Genomic DNA, 23,297 nt, shown 5'->3' on the forward strand with positions numbered 1-23,297 from the left:
CAGAGTTTTCTTTTGCCTCATTCATCTTACACTTGACACTAGACAAGTAGATAAATAAAAAAATGGCAACAAACACAGGTCAGTCTAGACAAAGCGCCAGGAAAGGGGCAGTCCACCATGACAGAAAATGTTTAGACAAACACCACAGAAGATTTCAACAAAGTCTGAGTTAAGAGTTTAGATTCCCCTTCATCAGAATACATGGACTACTCCAGCATCCATGCTAGGTGGTGTCAGGGAAGAAAGGGAGTGGAGACTTTCATCATTACAGATGGTAATATTCAGCCCCCATCCTGTGGTGTCCATGGAGATGGAAAAGCCAGTAACCTGGAAATGACAACAATCACAGAAAGGAAGAGCCCCCCAAAACAACAATTTATCTAAAAGACAAGCTGAGGGGCTGCCGAATAAGGCAGGAAATTTTTAGGAAATAAGCAAACTATACTAGTAAACACTACAGAGTAAGACTTTGGCTCTCAACTCTACTCTCATCAACAAGACCAAGAAGGAAGCCTAGACTTTAACACTTGACAGGCGATAACAAGGTTCCCCAAACTCTCCCCTTACATACATACATACACACACACATACACACACACACACACATACACGCAAGGATGAAGGATGTATTTATTGGAAAAGGCTAAATAGGGATTCAGAACTTTCATCTTTACAGGTATAATGAGGTGACCAATCACAGTGACAGGAGAGATGATGGGTAGAGCCTGGACTTAACACCCCTATAAGGTGAAAATGATACATTCCTTCCACCTACGGTGCTATCAGAGGAAGCCTAATGGAAAGTCAGGTCTTAAACTACCACCCAATAGTAATGACACCACTCCTGCATATTCCCCATGTCAGTGGAAGCCATGGAAGAAACTGTAATGATTCAATCCTACAACTTCTGGCCAGGATGGTATCAATGGAAACATAGTGGAAAGCCACAACTCTCACTGCTATCCAGCAGTACCGCTGCCTCTCCTATGTTATCGCACACTAAGTGGGAAACCTGGAATTCCACTCCCACCTGATTTTTATTGAGGCAGTACCCACCCCTTCTCCTGCAGAAGCAGTGTCAAAAAGCCACCAAAACAGAAGATCCGGAGTTTCATAATACCCCCAAATTCCAGGTTTTAACTGAAAAAAAAAAAAAAAAAGGCTACTCATACAGAGAACCAGGAAAATCTCAACTTCAATTAAGATCACTCAGTAGACATAGCATTTGCACTACTAGGTATTTATCCAAAGAATACAAATACAGTGATTCAAAGGGGCACCTGTACCCCAATGTTTATAGCTGCAATGTCCACAAGAGCCAAAATATGGAAAGAGCCCAAAAGTACATTGGCAGATGAATGGATAAGGAAATGTAATATATACATGGGAATATTACACTGCCATCAAAAAAATCAAAATCTTACCATTTGCAATGATGTGGATGGAACTAGAAGATATTATGCAAAGCAAAATAAGCCATTTAGAGAGACGCAATTATCATACTATTCCAGTCATATATGGAATTTAAGAAACAGAATAGATGAACATAGGGGAAGGGAAAAATATAAGATGAAATCAGAGAGGAAGACAAACATAAGAGACTCTTAACTATAAGAAACAAGTTGAAGGGTGCTGAAGGGGAGGAGGTGGGGGGATGGGGTGACTGGGTGATGGATACTAAGGAAGGTACATGAAGTAATAACACTGGGTGTGATATCAGTGATGAAATACTAAACTCTACCTCTGAAACTACTCATACATTGTATGTCAATTAATTGATTTAAAAGAAAATTTTTTAAAGATCACTCAGTAGATGCCAACAAAAAGTATTAGCTAACAAAGATTTTTAATGAGCCATGATAAAAAATGTCCCAAAGAAAAATACAGATATGATTGAAAAAACCTTGCCAAAGAAATAGAAGATATAAAGAAGAGTCCAAAGAAAATTTTAAGAATAAAAAAATGTAATAGCTAAAAATAAAAACACAGTGGATGGTCTGGAAAGTAAAATGAAGTAGAAAAATGAAACATACTCAAAAATATTAAAGATAAATCAAAATGGAATAAAATTCTAAGAAAATTCAAGTGACCCATAGTAAGGCATAAAGAGAAGACAATGAAACAACAACAACAAAAAATCAGAACAAAGAGAAAATAAACATTTAAATGGCATGCCTAACATAAAAATATCAAACTACTTGAGGTAGAAACTGATAGAACTGAAAAGAGAAAAGAAAGAATCCACTATTACAACTGAAGACTTCAACTCATCTCTATAAGAAATGGACAGATCCAGCAGGCAGAAAATCAGTAAGGTCATATTTTGGCTCAGCAACAGAATCAATTAACTAGATATAACAGACATATGCCTACAGACTACTTCACCAATCAACAGTTTTCTCAAACTCATGTGGAACACTCACTAAGATAGACTACATCCATTGGATCTACCATTAATTCAAGACCAGAAAGCACTCTTTAACAAATTTAAAATAGAGATCAAATAATGTCTGCTCTCAAACCACAACAGAGTTAAATTAGAAATTGATAATAGAAAGATAACTGGAAAATCCCAAAATATATTTGAAACATACTTCTAACGCAAGGGCCAAAGAACAAATCTCAGGAGAAATTTAAAATATTTTCAACTAAATGAAAATGAAAATGCAACTTACCAAAATATGTGGGATTTAGAAGAAGCAGTGCCTGAAGGGTAATTTATACTACCAACTGCATATATTAGAAAAGAAGAAATACCTAATACCAATTACCTAAGTTTAAACCTTAAAAAACTAGAAAAAGTTGAACAAATTAAATCCAAAGTAAGCAGAAACAAAGAAATCATATTAGAATAAAAAATCAATGAATTTGAAAACAGAAAATTAATAGAGAAAATGAGTGAAACCAAAAGATTGTCTTTGAAATGATCAACAAAATCAATAAGTGTCTAGCCAAGCTATCTAAGAAAGATAAAAGAGGACACAAATTACTACTATCAGACATGAAAGAGGGAACATCACTACATTTTTGCATGGACTTTAAAAGGGCAATAAAAGATAGTTAGATTTATCATGGTGATCACTTCATAATGTTGAATCACTAAGCCACACACCTGAAATTAATATAACATTCTATATCAAATACACTGCAATAAAAAATTAATAAGCAGCCAAACAATGGGAGAATAAAGGAATACTATGAAGTATTCTATGCCTACAAATTTGATAATGTTAATGAAAGGGACTAATTCCTTGAAAGATACAATCTGCCAAAACTCAACAAATAAAGGCCAATATCTATTAAGAAATGGAATTAACAATTAATAATCTTCCTAAACAGAAAGCACCAGGCCCAGATGGGTTCACTGGTGAGTTCTACCAAACAAATATTTAAGGAAAAATTCTATCAATTCTCTACAATATCTCAGAGATAGAAACAGAGGTAACACTTCCCAAATCACTCGAGAAGGCCAACATTATCCTGACACCAAAATCAGACATTACAAGAAAACTAAAGACTAATACCTCTCATAAACACAGATGCAAAAATCTTCAACAAAATATTAGCTAATTGAATCCAACAATTTATATAAAGAATTATGTACCATGATTAAGTGGGATTTATCCTACATATGCAAGGCTGATTCAACATTTTAAAAAATTAATATAATCCATCACATCAGTAAGCTAAAAAAGAAAAAAAATCACATGATCATATCAATAGATGCAGAAAAAGCATCTGACAAAATCCAATACCCATTCATGATTTTAAAAAAAAAAAAAAAGAAAAGAAACCCTCAGGAAACTAGGAATAGAGGGGAAATTCCTCAAACTGATAATGCATATGTACAAAAATCCTACAGCTAGTATTATACTTAATAGTGAGAAACTTGAAGCTATTCCACTAATACTCAAGGATGTCTCCTCTTACCACTCCTTTCCAACATCACACTGAAATCCTTGCTAATGCAATGAGTACTGAGATGAGAAAATAAAATAAAAGGTATATAGATTGGAAAGGAAGAAATAAAACTGTCTTTGTTCATTGATGACATGATCATCTATATAGAAAATTTAAAAGAATCTTTAAAAAAATCCTCAGGTACTAATAATAGCAAGGCTGCAGTAAGACTGATACACAAAAGTCAATTGATTTCTTATATACCAGCAGTGAACACATAAAATTTGAAATTAAAACCAAAATACCATTTATATTAACAGCCCTAAAGTTAAATAGTTAGGTATAAATTGAACAAAATATGTACAATATATATATGAGGAAAACCAGAAAATGCTGTTGAACAAAATCAACGGAATAAATAAATGGAGAGATATTCCATGTTAATTGGTGGGAAGACTCAGTATAGACAAGATGTCACTTCTTCCCAAATTGATCTATAGATTCTATGCAATCCCAATCAAAATCCCAGCAAATTATTCTGTGGATATCAACAAACTGATATTAAAGTCCATACAGAAAAAAAAAAAAAAAGTTTATACAGAGAGGCAAAAGACCCAGAATAGCCAGTGCAATATAGAAGTAGAACAAGGTTTGAGGACTCACACTATTTGGCTTCAAGATTCACTCTGAAGCTATAGTAACAAAGACAGTAAGAAAATAATTGACATATATAGATCAATGGAACATAACACACAGCCCAGAAATATATTCATATAAATAGAATCAACTGATCTTTGACAAAGGAGCAAAGAGTATAAATTGAAGCAAGGAAATGCTCCTGGAACAACTGGACATCTGCATGAAATAAATTGAATATAGATACAGAACTTACACCCTTCATGAAAATTAACTCAAAATAGATCATAGACCTAAAAGTGAAACTATAATAGCTAAGTAAAGTTAAACTTTAGAAGTCCTAGAAGATAATATAAAAGAAAACCTAGATGTCCTTGGGTATGATAATACTTTTTGGACATAATACAAGGGCAGAATCTATGAAAAAAAAAGTAATTGATAAACTTGACTTCATTTAATTAAAAATTCTTCCAAAAGAAAACATCAAGAGAATGAGAAGACAAGCTACAGAGTAGGAAAAAATATTTACAAAAGACACGTCCAATAAAGGACTGTGATTCAAAATGTACAAAGAACTCTTAAAAATAAGAAGACAAAAAAATTAAAAAGTATACAAGGATCTTAACAGAAACAAAGAAGATATAAAGATAGCAAATAAGCTTATAAAAAGGTGCAACACATTATATGAGATCAGGGAAAAGCAGATTAAAGTAACAAGATACCACTAGACACCTATTAAAATGGTCAGAATCCGGAGCATCGGAAACATTAAATTCTAGAGGAATAGAGCAGTAAGAAATCTCAACACTATTGAAAATGCAAAATGGTTCAGTCACTGTGCAGGGGAGTTTAGTGGTATTTTATAAAATGAAAGAACTCTTTGCCATTCTATCCAGTAATCAAGCTCCTTGGTAATCACTCAAAGGATTTGAAAAGTTGTGTCTGCATAAAAACCCGCATGCTGATGATTATAGCAGCTTTATTCATAATGTCCCAAACTTGGACTCAATCAAGTTGTTCTTCAACAGGAGAATGGATAAATAAACTGTGGTATAACTAGCCAACTGAGTATTATTCAGAAATGAACTACCAGTCCATGAAAAGATACAAAAAAATTTGAATGCATGTTACTAAGTGAAAGAAACCAATCGAAAAGGCAACATGCTGTATGATTTCCACAAAATGACATTCTAGAAAAGGTAAAACTATAAAGGCAGTAAAAAGAGCAGTGGCTGCCAGATGTTGGAGTGGAGCAGAGGTGTGAGTAGGCAGGGTGCAGAAAATTTTTAGAGCAGTAAAGTTATATGATAATGTAGTCACGGATACAATATGCATCATTATATATTTGTCTAAACCCATAAAATGTACAATATCAAGAGTAAGCGCTAAGATAAGTTTTGGACTTTTGGTAATTACAAGGTGTCAGTGTAGGTTCATCAGTTGTAACAAACATACCACTCTGGTGGAGGATAATGATAATGGGGGAGGCCTGCTTGTGTTGGGGCAGTAGACATATGAAAAATCTCTGTACCTTTTCTTAATTTTGCTGTGAACCTAAAATTGCTCTTAAAAATTTGTCTTTAGAAAAGAGATGCCTTAGCAGACTTGATAAAAAAATTTTCCCAACTATACGCTGTCTATAATTCATTTCAAATATAATAATAAAGAAATATTGAAAATGAAAAAATGAAAAAAAATACACCACATAAATATCAATTCAAAGAATGGAGGAGTGGCTTTATTAATATCAGATAATATAGATTTTAGAATAAAGAAAATTATTGGCAACATTAAATTATGATAAGAGGGTGATTCTACCAAAAAGACATATCAATACTAAATGTGTATGCATCTAACAAAAAAGCAGCAAAATATGTGAAGCAAAAACTGATAGAAATGAAAAGAGAAGCAGATAAATCCACAATTATAGCTGGATATCCCCTCTCACCAATTACTAGAACAGCTAGGTAGGAAATCAGCCAGAATCAACAAGGTCATCGACCGGTAGGCTCCAACTGACATTCACAGCACATTCCATTCAATAACAGTACATTTTTTCGAATGCCATGGAACGTACAGAAAAATAGACCATATTCTGGGTCACAAATAAAATCTTATTAAATTTAAAAGAATTTAAATTGTACAGATTATGGTACTTAATTACAAGGGAATCAAACTAAATATTAATAACAGAAAGATTGAAAGAAAATCTTCAAACTCTTGGAAACTAAACACACTTCTAAATAATCTGAGTCAAACAATAAGTCTCAGGGAAATTAAGCAACACACTGAGTTGAATGAAAATAAAAATAAAACTTATGAAGTGTGGAAAAGCAGAGGCACCTGGGTGGTGAAGTCTATTAAGCATCAAACTCTTGGTTTCCTCTCAGGTCGTGATCTCAGGGTCATGAAATCAAGCCGCATGTCAGGCTCCATGATCAGCACGAGATTCTGCTTAAGTTTCTCTCTCCCCATCCTTTGTCCCTCCTCCCACCCTCTCTCTAAAATGAATAGATAAATCTTTTTTTTTTTTTAAGTGTGGGAAGCAGCTAAAGCTGTGCTGAGAGTGAAATCTATACCTTTAAAAGCTTATATTAGAAAAGAGGATAAAAGATCAATAATCTAATCTTTCATCTCAAGAGAATATAAAAAGAACAAGACAAATCTAAAGCAATCAGAAAGAAGGAAATAAGAAAGTATAAATTAATGAAATTTAATATGGAAAATCAATAGAAAAAAAACAATGAAAAAAAAAGTAGGATCAGGAATGCCTGGTCGGCTCAGCAGTTGAACATCTGCCTTGGCATGATCCCTGCAAGGAGCCTGCTTCTTTCTCCCTCTGCCTATGCCTCTGCGTCTCTCTCTGTGTCTCTCATAAATAATTAAATAAGTAAATCTTTTACAAAATGTAGGATATTTAAAAAACTCAACAAAATTAACAATCTTCTAACAATATTGATGAAATAAAAATAAGACACAAATTACCAATATCCAGAATGAAACATGGGATATCACAACAGATACTGCATACATAAAAAATGATATGGGAATATTTTGAATGACTCTATACATATAAATTTTATAACTTAGATGAAATGAACCAATTCCTAGAAAAATACAAACTATCACAAATCATATAATGTTAAATATATAATAGGAATAGCCCTATAACTATTGAAGAAATTGAATTTATAATTTTAAATTCCATGAAAGTTAAATCTCCCAACCTAGATGATTTCAATGTTAAATTCTATCAAACATATACATTTAAAGAGAATTAACACCAACTCTCCACAATCTCTTCCTGAATAAGGCAGAAAAGAAGACACTTCCCAATTTACTTTATGAAATCATTATTACACTAATACTAAACCTAGGTAAGCAGTAAAAAAAGAAAAAAAAAGGAAAGGAAAACTACAGACCAATGTCCTTCCTAAATACTGATGCAAAAATCCTTAATAAAATATTAACATAGAATTCACCAATGTATAAAAAGAATTATTTATTATGAACATATAGGATTTATTTCAATGATAAGAGTCTAGTTCAGTATTTGAAAATCAATAAATGTAATACACAATACTAATATGCTAAAGAAGAATAGTATTGTGATCATACCAATTGATGCATAAAAAACCATTTAACAAAATTCAACAACCATTTATGACAAAAACTCTCGGGATATAAGGAGTAGAGGGAAACATTCTCAAGTTAATAAAGAACATCTGCAGAAAGGTCTATAGCAACATCATATTTAAGGGAAAAAATACTGAATGGTTTTTCCTGAAGGCTAGAGATGGTGACAAGAATGCCTGCTCTCACTGCTACTATTCACCATGATACTGGAAGTTACAGCCCATGCAATGAGGCAAGAAAAGGAAATAAAAGGCATATAAATAAGCAAGAAAAAAATAAAATGGTCCCTATATGCCAATGACATAACTGTCATATGTAGAAAATCCCAAATAATCTATAAAACAAAACCAAACAAAACCTCCTAAAACTACTAAGTAAATTCAGCAAGGTCTGAGAATATAATATAAACATTTAAAAAATCAATTATATTTCTATTATCAATAAACACAGGGAGACCATAATTAAAAATATAATAGTTATGATTGCTAAAAAATTGAAATATTTAGGTGTAAATCTAATAATGCACAGTCAGGATTTGTAAGTTGAAGACTACAAATTGCTAATGAAAGAAATTAAAGGTCTAAATAAATGGAAAGGTATATTGCATTCAGAGATTGGGAGTCTCAACATAAACAAATTAATTCTTCCCAAATTGATATAGGCAATTCCATCATCCAAGAAAGATTTTTTATAGATATAGACAATATGTCCTAGATTTATGGGACACCTCGGTGGCTAAGCAGTTGAGCATCTGCCTTCGGCTCAGGGCATGATCCCAGGATCTGGGATCAAGTCCCACATTGGGCTCCCTGGGAGCAGCCTGCTTCTCCCTCTGCCTATGTTTCTGCCTCTCTCTCTCTGCATCTCTCATGAATAAATAAATAAAACCTTTTTTAAAAAAATACTGTCCTAAATTTTATATTGAAATGCAAAGGATCTAGAATAGCTAAAATAATTTTGAAAAAGAACCTAGTAGGAGGAATCATTCACTCCAACTTCAAGATACAGCTAAAGTAATCAGGATAGTATGGCACTGGCAGAGGGATAGACACATAGGTCAATAAAACAGAATACATAATCCAGAAAAAAATCCAACAGAAATATAAACAATTATATTAAGATGCATACAAAAGCAATTCAATGGAGGAAAGATAGTCTTTATAACAAATGGTGTTAGAGCAATGGGATACATTTGAAAAATTATAAATCATACACCTTATACAAAAGTAACTCAAACTGAATCATAGATTTAAATGTAAAACATAAAACTGTAAAATTTTTGGAAGAAAAGTAGAGAAAATCCTCAGAACTTGGGGCTTGGGAAATAGTTCCCAGATATGACACCAAAAGTATGATCTATAAAAGAAAAACTCCATAAGTTGAACTTCATCAAAATTCGCAACTTTTACTCTGTGAAAGATCTTATTAAGGTGATGAAAAGACAAGCTACAGACTGGAAAGAAATGTTTGGAAACCACGTATTCCATAAAATACTCATATCTAAAACATATAAAGAACTCTCAAAATTCACAGTAATAATCATTTTGTTTAGAAAATACGTTGATAACTATTGTGCTCACTTTGGCAGCACATATATTAGAAAATATGTTGATAATTATTATAAATGTTTAGAAACTGATACAATGAAATACTTTTAAAACATTTTTTAAAAAGGGAAAACTCATATTTTAAAGGTACATAGCAGTCTGGACATGAGTGGTGTTGTGTTGTGTTGTGTTGTGTTGTGTTGTGTTGTGTTACTGCTATTGTCCACCTGGTAGATTTCCTAACTGGTTGTTAAATAATTTTAAAAGGACCATGCCAGCCTCAGACAAATCGTTCCTTCCTAATGTCTTTGTGTCAGCCATCTGTAATCCAGCAAACCTCCTAACTGGTCCACCTGATTCCACATCGGGCTTTCTACAGTCTGTTAACGATGCAAGACCTAGAGAAATTCTTTTACAACAAAAATCAGGTCAAAACCGTCCTTTAGACCCCTTCACCTCTTGTTCACAACATGAGTCAAGGTCCTTACAATGGCCCAACCTCCTGCTGTGCCCTCCACCTCCCTGGCCATTTCCCCTACTCTCTGCTCACTCCATCTCTTCCTTGCCGTGCTGCCTCTTCTGTGTTCTTTGTTCACATCAGGCATATTCTAGCCTCTGGGTCTTTACATCTCATGTTCTCTCTACCTGGAACACTCTTTTGGTTATCAAATGGCTCACTCCCTCACTTTCTACAAGTCTCCACTCAATATCATTTTCTCAGAGCCAAGCTTCCCTCTGACCATATTACAGAGTTCTTATCGCCCTCATTTCTGCCAGCCCCTCATCTCCAGCCTCTTTCCATGTTTTATGCTTTTTCAGAGTAGTTGTCATCTTCCAATATGCTAATTGGCTTATTTTATCTTGCCTTGTGTGTCTCCCTTCTCCAGAATGTCAGCCCTACAAGGACAGAAATTTCTATCTGTTTTGTGTGCTGCTATTCTCCAGAACCTAGAACAGTGTCTGGCACATAGTATGTGCTCAATAAGTATTTGTTGAATGAAATTTAATAAAAGTTACTAGATAAACACTGGCAAAGCTTGGCTACTACAGATGGTAACATTAACTGACTTGTACTAGGATAATGGTGATCATGATAATGATAATGAACACCGCTTTGAAGTCCTTATCCTTTGCCAGAAACTCTACCAAGTAATTGATGTGACTGCACACAGACACACACACACACACACACATGCACACACACACCTCAGAGAACAGGAAGCATTTCACTAGGGAAAAGTTACGATGAACTCATGTGCCCTCATGAGGACTTATTTTCAGTGTTCTAAATTGGTATGTTGCCATAGCTGACATTTATTGAATACCAACTACATGGCAACTACTCTGCTAAGCATTTGGATTATTATCTCTCCTCATTTGAACAACTGTGGGATTTAAATACTATACTAATCTCCCCTTTACCAACAAGTACAGTGAGTTTTGTGGAGATAAAGAGGCAGAGCCAGGAAATGGTGGCTCTAGGTAGTGAACACAGACATACTGGCTGAAAGTCCAGCTTGTAACTCCCATAGACACCTTACCACAAGCCAGCCCCTGTGCTAAATACTCTCTGTACAGCATCCATCTAGTCCTCAGAAGAGGGATTGAGGAACCAGGACAGCTTAGCTGAATGACAGAACCCTACTCAAGCAGGGATGGCCACCTCAAAACAGACATCACTTCTGTGATCACCTTTTTTAATATCGAGATTGCCTCCACAGACACTCTATTTCCTTTTATTTCCCTCCAAGTACTTGACTGACTTATTTTGTTTATCATCTGTCTCCCTACTATAATGAAAGCTTCACTGGGGCAAGAATTTAGGGCTGACACTAAAGCACCCAGAATAGTACCCAGGATTTAATATTTTCTCCATTGGACTGAGTAAATATTTTTCCTAAGAAAAGATCCACAACTCAGAGCAGAAGCAGTAATATTTAAAGATGAGAGAGACCAAGTTCAGTACCTTGTTCCTTTTTTGTGTCTGCATATTCTGCATGGAAGAAGGAAACTAATGTGCTTTTCATGTGCTTTTGAAACCAGACTTGGAGCTGGGCACAGAATGTACACAGTATGAATATAATTCTGAAGAAGAGCTTGGGTCCTCAGAAGTGTTGGCAATGAATATCTAGAATGTTCTCATCAAAGGTGGTTTTTTGCCCACCTTATACCCCAGAATATTTGGCTATATTGAGACACTTTTTGATTGGCACAACTGAAGGGTGCTACTGGCATCTAGTGGGTAGAGGCTAGGGGTACTGCTAAACATCCTACAATGTATGGGACAGTTCCACAACAAAGAATTGTCTGGCCCAAAATGTCAATCAATACTGCCAAGGCTGAGATAGCCTGGCACCAAGAGGTTCTCTGTGGTTGGATGAGATTTCTACTTCTGAGTGTAGCTGACATTTTAATAGGTATAACAGAAGCCTCTGTAGAGGCTGGAGCCTGTCCTCCATGACGGGAAGACAAGCCACACTACGTAAATAACCACAGTCTTGTTTACAGAAGGTAATCTCCCCCATTAGTGCAGGGATGTTACATAAGCTGCCAATCAATCCTTAGATATACATGAATAAATTGTAGGGAACACAAAATAACACCCTCTGAAAAAGTGATTTTTAATTACAGCTTTGATGTTGGGCCCTGGAACTGGAAAGCCAACTGTATCCTCATGAGCTGCAGTTTTGGAAGGCTGAGCAAGCTGCCCTATGAGTCCCCTCCAATCTGAATGCAGTAGAGCCTTCACTGGGTCACAGATAAAAAGTCAGCCAGAAATCGGGAACTGAAGCCACCCTGTAATATCATGCTGTACCTGTGGCCATCACTGTGTAATCCCAAATGTTTGAATGAATAGTAGGATGTTAAGGTATTTTTAAATATCTAGGTACTTGACATTTATGACCAAAAAATAAAAAAGGAACTGTATATTCCATTATGTTTTGCAGTGTATGTTTTCTATATAACTAAAGCAGAACAGAAGGCAGTTTGGTAAATTTAAGACAATGTCCAGATTCACCATATTTTCAACATGAGAAAATTGGTAAATAAGACCCAGCTACACCAGCATTATTGATCGGGAAGCAGGAGGACACCCCAACAAAATTAGATACCTAGCACATGTTGATACACCTTCTTAGTTATTTAAGTATTTACATTAACTTTAGACTCGAATCTTAATTCATCTCTGTGTTGCTTAAAATTGTCAAATATAGGGGATCCCTGGGTGGCGCAGTGGTTTAGCGCTTGCCTTTGGCCCAGGGGGCAATCCTAGAGACCTGGGATCAAGTCCCACGTCGGGCTCCCGGTGCATGGAGCCTGCTTCTCCCTCTGCCTATGTCTCTGCCTCTCTCTCTCTCTCTCTCTCTCTCTCTCTCTCTCCTATTTCTCCCTCTGCCTATGTCTCTGCCTCTCTCTCTCTCTCTCTCTGTGACTATCATAAATAAATAAATAAAATTTTTAAAAAAATTGTCAAATATAATGGTATTTATATTTTATTTTGCCTTGTATAGTAAAGCAAGATGTTGTGTGTATGTGTGTAGTGTGTATGATTGTTTTTATAAGGACTCTGTACTCTCTGTAAATGTTGTGCTCTTTTGGTACTACTCCAAGTCCAAGTGCTGGCTAATCACAAAGGTCTCAACTTCCTCACTTCCCATTCCCTATACATCCCAAATGAGGGTTCACACCCCCATTATCCTGTTGCTCTGCCTCCTTTATGAGTATCTCTGCTTTCTGACTTCTCCTCTTGGGAGAGTATATGGAGGAGCAAGCCTGAAGTAGGGCTATCATCAGGGGACAGAAGATAGGGGAAAATGGCATGGTTCCCTGGGGGAGAAAGGACATTGCCAGGAAAAGAGGGCAGGGCCCTCAGGTCCAATCTAAGGGAACAGACAGTGAGCGGGAGTGGGATACAGAGCAGTGGGCCTACAGGTCTCAGGCCAAACCAGCAGGACACATAGGTTAAGGTTTAGAAAGAGATGCCTCTGTAGCTGAGGCTTCGGTGGGGACAGCTGTCCATGGCCACCAGAACTCTTGCATTATCCTGTCTCACCCAATTCCTTTGTGCCCCTCTCACTCTCATTCACTCTGCATTTGTCACAGCGGGCTGTGACCTCCTTCCCAGGACTCTCCCTGCCACCAGCCCCTGTGACAGTGTTGACAGTCTGCTCATCAACTTGCTTTCCAAGGCTTCTTTTTCATTCACCTTTATGGACTGTCTCCGCTTCTTTCTTTCTCTAAGTATAATTGATATTTTACCACCTCATTTTCTATGATTTTTTTCTTAAAGATTATATCTGATATCAAAAAAACACTTCTATAATTCCTCATCAGTATCCGCTGCTCTAACTAATGTCTTTCGGGGAAATCAGTTTTGTACATCAAGTTACACGCTGAATTATTTCAAAATGATGTTTTACCATAAACTCAACTTTGGGAACCCTGGGTGGCGCAGCGGGTTTAGCGCCTGCCTTTGGCCCAGGGCGCGATCCTGGAGACCCGGGATCGAATCCCACGTCGGGCTCCCGGTGCATGGAGCCTGCTTCTTCCTCTACCTATGTCTCTGCCTCTCTCTTTCTCTCTCTGTGACTATCATAAATAATAAAAAAAAAAATAAAAAAAATAAAAAAATAAAAAAAAATAAAAATACCATAAACTCAACTTTAAAATGTTGAAATTCAAACCAAATTCCATCCTCCACTTCCAAATATGACCCTTCCTCCTATTGTTCGTATTTCTGTCCTCCTTATCAAATTTTCCTAGCTGAAATCATTCATAGTTCAGTACCAGTTGGCAAGTAATGTGGTACGATGGCATGCTACAACAACAAAGAAAACCTATTCCTACCTTCTGATTCACACTTCCGTAAATATAACCCAAAGAAGTAATACAAATTATGAAAAATGTTACATGTATAAAATTATTATGTTTTATTATTCGTTTTTTTCATGAAATTATTTTTAACGTAGAGGTAGCAACTAACATTTAAAATTTAAGAAACCATTAGGTTAAAATGTGGAGAAATGGTTGCTAGCTTAGAAAAGATGTATGTTTATATTTATAATAATCAAAACTATGTACAATATGCATATAAAAGGAATGACAAGAAATATCCTAAAATAGTATTTATCATTAAGACAGAGATGACCATCCTACCTTTTATTACACATTGTTTAAATTGAATTATGCCTTTTCAAAAGGGAATTTCTTCATCATCTTAGATTCCTCCAGCTTTCTTTTGTTTGACTACCAAGTTTTACACATTAACTCTTTAAATATCATCTATATCCATTATTCCCTTTTCATCCTTGCTGCCCCACCCTTGTCTGAGCCTTTTTTTTTAAAGATTTTTTATTTATTTATTCATGAGAGACACAGAAAGAGAGAGAGAGAGAGAGGCAGAGACACAGGCAGAGGGAGAAGTGGGCTCCATGCAGGGAGCCTGATGTGGGACTCGATCCCAGGTCTCCAGGATCATGCCCTGGGCTGAAGGCGGTGCTAAACTGCTGAGCTACCCAGGCTGTCCTTGTCTGAGCCTTGATGACTGTTGATCCTTTATGGAATCAACACTGACTACAAGCCCTTCTCCCTTTCCTCCTCTACGATCCTGACTAAAGAGCCAGGCAACTCCAAGTTGCCAACTCCAGCTTACAGAGGCCACATGACACTGTCCTGGTGATAAGCACTTTGGTGGAAATCTACTGGAGAATTCTAGGGGTACTCTGCTCTTCTGAAGATGAAAGAGCATGGTGGCAACTGCTCTCAACATCTGCCAAGGATGGTGGGAGGAAAGCCTGAAAGTGCCTGGGTCCCTGACAGCATCATTGTGGCAGCTGCTTTTGACCTTGTTGTGGAACAAAACTGCCCTCATTTCTTACTAGTTAGTTTTCTGTCACTTACATCCTAACACATGGCTTTCCTACATGACTCTTTCCTGTTCTAGTCGGCTATAGTCAACTTCATCCTACAATTTTGCATAAGGATGAAGGAAGAGAAGACCAGAAAAGAATACAAAATAAATAAATATTGACAATAAAAGCAAAGGGCAGCTGACATGTGAAAGCAGTGCTGAAGATCTAAAAGTTATAAAAAGTATGAAAAACAATTTAAGGGTAATCTAAGTCCACTTAATAAAGGTTTGAGAAATTCCTACACACACCAACAGCTCCTTAGGACATCAGTATTAGTACCACAGTATAGGGTAGTAACAAAGACTCCCCCAGAGTATACATTTAGCATTCAGTCTACAGTGGGTACAACCAGTGAGCCAAACACACAAGACATCACTGTCATGGAACTTAGAGTTGAACTAGGAAGGAAATACATGAACAAAATAATTACACAAGGAAACAAAGTCTGTGCTATGGATATTCAAATTAAAGAATGACTCAGTCAGTAGAGTATGCAACTCTTGATCCCCATATAGTAGTGGGATAGGGGACTGGCAAGGAAGGCTTCTTTAGAACACTGAAGTGTGTATTAGCTTGGGGGATGAGCCTGCTTGTTAGAGAAATGAAGGGAGGAGGGGTAGGGAAGAGAGGAACAGCTTTTGGAGAAGAGGGATGCCCCCTACAGGCCCTAAAGCATGAGGGCAAACACTGATTCTGAGAAACTCAAGGAAGGTCATGGTGCGTGTACTTGTTCCAACTCACCAAGATCAGAAGAAATTATGTTCAATATATTCTTCTTACGAAGAAAGCCAAGAAGTTTTTGCATTAAGTAATTCCATAGAGACATGTAAGCATTTACTAAGTGCCATGCACTATACTAGGTTCTGGGAGTATACAAATAAGTAGGATACATTCTGTACTTTAGGGAGTTCCAACAAATAATGAAGGGAGTAAGGTAAATAACTGTAGTTACATATAATGAGCACTTTGATTGGGGGGGGGGGGCAAAGGCTTTTGGGACACTGACAAAAATGACTAATTCACTCGGGCTGAATTATCTAGAAAATTAGTCTATGTTCTGTACATCATTGCCAATTGATACCAAATAAATGCACCACGACTGGATTTAATCATAAACCAGAAAATCTAAATTCTGACAGATATTAAAAGGTAATGAAATTGTTTAAAGGATTTCAAAGTATATAATCCTACTTTAACAACCTCTTTAGGCTTGGGCAAATAACTAGATTCGAGCATAACCAAATTTTAGAATATGTTTTTGAGACAAAAATAAAGGAAACACTAAATTAGACCTGATTATACACACAGGTCAGGATCAGATAGAAAAGTAGAAAAAGCCAACATAATGTTAAAATTGGTCTTTTGTTGAGATCTTGTGAAGAGACTTATACTTAAAAAAATTTAATAGCTAAAACTAAAATGTGCCCTTTGACTCACTGTAGCTTTTAAGATTATCAATAAACAAAATCCAGAGACTTGGACCTTTGCATTTGTTCTGCCAATGATCAGCTGTGTCACAATAGTCAAATGGTTTCTCTGGCTCTCAGTCTCCATATTACGAAATAGAATAATTTCATCAGTAGCATCCAATAATTATAAAATAATCTTTCCAGAAAAAATAGACACCACTATATTATTTTCACTGATTTCAATACTGGCTAACTGCAACTGCAAGAACTCAGGAGAATACAAAGCCATTTTGCCAAGCTGGAATATATCAGATTTTACAAACAATACTTTGAATTTAGCCAAGATAAATTAGCAAATGTATAATGCCGGATAATTATAAGGCTACATGAAGCCAAAGAGTGGCTATGGAGTCTAGTAAAGCCCAGATGGCCTCACTAACTAGAAAACACGACTTTTAGTCAAGTAAAACTCTTCTAATGATATCCATGGCCCTTCTTTTGGAAAAGGGAACCATAAGAAAAAATCACCCAAATATAAATATATTATTTTTTTTTAATTTTTATTTATTTATGATAGTCACAGAGAGAGAGAGGCAGAGACACAAGCAGAGGGAGAAGCAGGCTCCATGCACCGGGAGCCCGACGCGGGACTCGATCCCGGGTCTCCAGGATCGCGCCCTGGGCCAAAGGCAGGTGCCAAACCGCTGCACCACCCAGGGATCCCAAAATCACCCAAATATAATATCAGATATCATTGTACACTATTATGAAGGTACGTGAAATATGTATATGCTATTTCTGCTGTAGGACATGTTTCTTCCCATCTCAGTGATTTTTGCTAAAGTGTTTGATAAAGTTGCTTAAAGTGAATAGGGAGTTACAATATGTGAGCCAAAGAGGAGTCTGATAATTTAAAACAAAAAAAATTGGAATATGGTTTTGTCATTAGATCCAAAAAATGACAGTAATTATATGCAGTGCTACATAATAATTCTAAGCATAATTGCAGTATAATTTTTGTGACATGCACTTACTATCCATCTCCATCATAATTATTATGTTTAGATCATGTCACCTTGTTTTTCAAGTTCTCTACTATTTCCTTGAGGTGCAGACTTTTCAAATATGTAGATTCATTTTAAATATATGGTGCCCACGATACCTATCTCGTCACAGGGCCTGAACATATAAGTATCAATAACAATACTAATACCTATGCAAATACCCAATGTTGTGGAAAGTCAACTCTGTACCATTTATCAGTCCATTTTACAAAAGTAAGAATGTCAGGGGATAGCTTTTTTTATAACTTTTGTAGATTTTTTTTTTTTTATGATAGTCACAGAGAGAGAGAGAGAGAGGCAGAGACACAGGCAGAGGGAGAAGCAGGCTCCATGCACCAGGAGCCTGATGTGGGATTCGATCCCGGGTCTCCAGGATCGCGCCCTGGGCCAAAGGCAGGCACCAAACCGCTGCGCCACCCAGGGATCCCTTTTATAACTTTTGTAATACAAAATGGTTTATCCTACTCTTTCGCACACCATCTCTTCTCTTATCAGTTAGAAGGTCCATGTAACACACTATGCAAAAGGCTGTGACAAATGGGAACTGTCTTGTGCAGTTTTTAATGAGGAAGAGTACCCACACCACACATTCTCAAGGCCAAAAGCCACAGCCATTTTGAGCAAAAGCAACTTTGATGGACAAGCATGGCTATATGTCAACTCGCCTCTTTTCCTATCCAGATCTCATGCACACTCCATGAAATGTCATGTTAATCATGTGATATAAGTAAATGTTTATATTCCATGCATTAATTTGGTTAGACCATTCATATGGCCTCATCTAATTAGTTGAAGGCGTTAAGAGTAAGGGCTAGATTTCCTAAAGAAGACATTATTCCAGAGTTTTCAGCCTTCAGATTCAAGACTATAATAGCAACTCTTAATCAGCCTGCTGGCTTCCCTTACAGATTTTACACTTGTCAGCCTCCACAAACACATAAGCCAATTCCTTAAAATCTCTCCATCAGTCCATCAAAAAATCAATCATTCTGTCTCCCCAAACTCCACCCCCACCTATATATCTCCTACTGATTCTCTGGAGAATACTAATATGAGATTATTTGGAACATTAAATATATTACTTATTCTCTTTAAAAAAACAAATATTTTTGTATCTGTTTATGACATTGGTAAATTCTGAACCAACTCTTAGTTTTAAGATTATGATAAACACCCTTTATTAAAACTTCATGAAACCAGCCGAGAATAAAGCTGACATATTGAGCCTATGTACTTTCTATAAAACTAGATTTAAGTATATATTATGTATTTACCATATGAACTAAGTTTGTGTACTTTCCATAGAACAAATAGTATGAAAATATCAAAGAAACTAGGTAATCATGACTCTCAGCTATGATATTTGACTATTCTTTTTCTATAAGTTATCACACATAACAAAGTTCAATTATTTTGTAGGAAAACAGGAGAATACTCAATTTGTATGTGCAACAGCTGCAAAAACAATGTTTTAAAAGTAGGGTGTGTATTACAATTATTTTTCATTGTAAGACTAGTTTTAGGTCAGTTAAACCCATAAGAAGCAGTTCTTCCTAATAAACATAATTATTTCCACATTGGAAAATACACATTGGAAAATACAGATAGATACCAGAGAAAATGTTGAAATGATACATGTTAATTTTTTTTTTCAGAAAAACAAGTCCCTCTCCAAGGGATTCTGTGGATAGAAGTACTTACTAACAGCAGAATCATACGAGGTTGAGTTATGCTCGCCTCTCATAAAGGGATATGGTGACAGGTAAGCATGTGCGCAGTTCTTGGATGGTGGCTGATTGGCTAGGAAAGAGACCAAACAATGGCAGTTGTTATTGAGAAAATGAATGAAGACTCATGCTTAACAGGAGAGAAATATGGGATCTGGGGCTCACAATCTAAATAAATTGCAGGTTAGATCAACAGATTCAGAGAACTGTTGAGTGAGGGGGAAAAAATCATATCAAGAAACTCAGAGGATCTGGAAAGCGGATTTATCCAAAACATCTGGCTCAGGACATAGTTCAATGCAGAGAATGCACCTGACATCACCTTAAGGTTAAAGGTCTTACCCTTCATTTATTTTCACAACCATATTCTCCAGTTCCTAACATGATGCCTAGTGCATGGTACGTATTCAAAAAGTAATTGTTTTAAAACTCTAATAAACTTAGATGTAGGGTGGTTCAGTCAATAAATTGTCTGCCTTTGGATCAGTTCATGATCCAGAATCAGCCCTGCATTGGGCTCCCTGATCCTCAAGGAGCCTGTTCTCCCTCTGTCTCTGCTTCTCTGTGTGTGTGTGTCTCTCATGAATAGATAAATAAAATCTTTTTTTAAAATTAGACTTAACCTTGATCAGTTCTGCTTAACATTAAAAGTATTCTATATTCCATTTTTAGGAAAAAATGGAAATAATAGGTAATACAAGTTAATAAAAGCATTTTTAGTATTTGGAAAAAAACAAGAAAAAAATTTTAAGATTCTATTTATTTGAGAGAGAGAGAGTGAGACAGCACAAGCAACGGGAGCTGCAGTCAGAGGGAAAGGGAGAAGCAGGCTCCCTGCTGAGCAGGGAGCATGAGGTGATTCTCAATCCCAAGACCCTGGGATCATGACCTGAGCCAGACAGACGCTGAACCAACTGAGCCACGTAGGAGACCCAAGAAAAACTTTTATGTTGTTTGAAAACTTCAAGATTTCACTGTGAGGAGTGACATTCTTCCTTTCTCTAAGTCCTTGGCAAAGTCTTCCTCTTGCACAGTCTGACTTACTCTAACAGAGTCTAAATACTTTTCATTGGCAGATTGCATGCTTATTCTCTTCCCCAAAATGACTATAAGATAGCCTGTCAACTATTTCCTGCAAAATTCCATTTCATCATTACTTGGTTCCTTTTATGTATGCCAGCTTGTTGTCAGCTTACTTAAATCTTCCAAGATCTCATATCTTATCATATATTCTTTTATTTTTATTATATATTCTTTTATTGTACAATCTTGACTACTGTGTAAATGCCATATTTTGATATATCACAGGAGTATATAAGGAGACTAATAATTTCAACCTATAATAACCTTTAGAGTAATAAGCAGTTTTTATTGTTGAATGCAATAAGATAGAATCTAGTTATTTTCGATGAATTGATTTTCAAAGATTAATATAATATAGGAAATACAGTGAAAAGAATGCATCGTATTTTTAAGAGGCTACTCTACTTCAAAAGAGAACTTTCAAATTGCTATGAGAGAATGCAAACATCAAAAGCCAGGCGTTTCTTGATATTGCCCACAAACATGCTTAAAGCCCAAACAGAGTGAGCTTTCATCCACTGCTGTCGGTAATTAAGTTTCATTATTAAAAAAAAAAAAAAAAAAAGATTTTTTTAACTTTAAAGCCATGGATATAAAACAACATATCTCTATTTCTAAATTTTTAAATTTGCGATTTCAAGTGTTGATACCCAAACCCTCCCCAAAAAACAAAAACAACCATTTACTTGCAATACAGCAATAATAGACACTTGAGAAAAACACCGTAGGTGATATATAGGGTTTTTTTTTAAATTAGGGTTAGTGTATTTTAAGTAAGAGCAAGGAAACAACAGATAATTCAGTTTTGCATTAATTATTCAGACTTCTACTTTAGGTTAGAAAATAAAATAATTATTCATATAGCCATTTCTACTTCCTGAAAAAGAATCACTTCATGAGTCTTTTGGAAGATGTCCTTTCAAGATTCTATAGTTAAGAATCCAATCCTATCTTGTAAGTGATCTGTACTAAATAAGAAGCTTTTCATTCTTATTTTAACGACAAGGGGGAAAATAAATATAAATTGCACTTACTGTACCAGAACTTCCAAATACTAGAATCATTCCCTTCCACAATCCCATTAAACCAACATCTCCAGAAGAATCCTTCATGGTGGAAAGTGACGTTCTCTATCTGCACAGGAACACAGATGAAGTAACTTGCTGTCAACCAAAGTACATAACCAGGAAAATATCAAAGCAACGTATTTTATCCCAAATAATAACTGTCAGTAGTTTTCTACCTATCTCTTCTGTAAAGAAATAGGCACTCCACTACTATTCTCTGATTTCAAGAGGATACATAAGGCTATCTTCACCCTACCAAGTACATCAATATTTGGAAGAAGAAACGCACATTCTGTTCACCTGAACACTTCCCCACTTCAGTTGCAAGAAGCCAATAATCCGATCCAAAAGCCACCAAAAAGAGTAAAACCCCCAAAGCACCAAAGAGAGCCCCAAAGAAGATGGCAATATTTAGTCTCATTTTCAAGTCACTGGTTTCCCTTTAAATAAAATAAGAAATTAAGAAATGTCAGACACCTAGCTTCTCAATTAAAAAAAAAAAAAAAGAAGAAGAAAGATGTTTTGAGTAAGCAGGATCTTCTTGAGAAGCCTCTCCTAGCTCATGTTGTGGTGGCTTCTCACTCACACTCAGCCAGTGGATTTGTGTTCCCTTTGCTCTCCCCTGGAGGCACTCCAGCCCAGCAGCTGAGAATGGCCAGCTATTTTAGGATACTGATTGAGGAGCTGTCTCTCTCCCATGGGGATCAAAAAATAGCTGACCTTCCCTTAACTATAGAGAGGAGTATCAGGAGCTGGCTAGAATGACCATTATTGCTGTTGGGTAATCCATAGAAGTGGAAAGAAGATGGAGTGGTATGAAGTCATTGGCAGTATTGGCTCAACATCTTAATTGTCTTAACGAGCTTCTCTTAGTCTAGAATGACCATTACAATCCCAAAGCCAAAGACACTTAAGACTCCCTTTGAAGATAAATAACAGCTATAAGAAACCACAGAGAGTTCTCTTAAATACAACTGAAGTTGTAATTAATTTCTTAATTCCTTTTGGATATTATTGGGATACAAAATAATCTGTGGGTCAAGTGGTCTAATGTAACATGTAACACAGAGTACAGTTCAGGTTTATAAACTACACTCAGATGTATACTTAAAAGATCAAGAATAAAGTAACAAACTATTTATACAAAAAAACTACTTTCATGCTACATATGCTATTGACATAAAAACAGAATTTTGTACAGCAGCTCCCAGATCTTGTAGAAGTTACTCCAAATAACCATCCTCAAAGTGGCCAGGTGAAAAAAAAGTCTCAAAATATATTGTTTTCTGGATTAAGATGAAAGAATCTGGTCTACT

At 36.0% G+C, this 23,297-nt stretch overlaps 1 protein-coding gene across 1 annotated transcript in view; it reads right to left on the reverse strand.

Moving 5' to 3' along the window:
- The window catches only part of TMEM182 (transmembrane protein 182), a 59,282-nt gene extending 36,685 nt beyond the window's left edge, over positions 1-22,597 (reverse strand). Inside the window, exons 1-3 of the mRNA XM_038550901.1 lie at positions 22,271-22,597; positions 21,949-22,048; positions 19,806-19,904 (exon numbers count right to left, since the gene is read on the reverse strand). Of these exons, the coding sequence (XP_038406829.1) occupies positions 19,806-19,904; positions 21,949-22,048; positions 22,271-22,402 (331 nt within the window). The 5' untranslated portion in view covers positions 22,403-22,597. The remainder of the gene's footprint in view (positions 1-19,805; positions 19,905-21,948; positions 22,049-22,270) is intronic.
- Between the last annotated feature and the right edge of the window lie 700 nt (positions 22,598-23,297).

Source organism: Canis lupus, chromosome 10 (genome assembly GCF_011100685.1).
Source record: "Canis lupus familiaris isolate Mischka breed German Shepherd chromosome 10, alternate assembly UU_Cfam_GSD_1.0, whole genome shotgun sequence".
In the NCBI taxonomy this organism is placed as follows: Eukaryota; Metazoa; Chordata; class Mammalia; order Carnivora; family Canidae; genus Canis; species Canis lupus.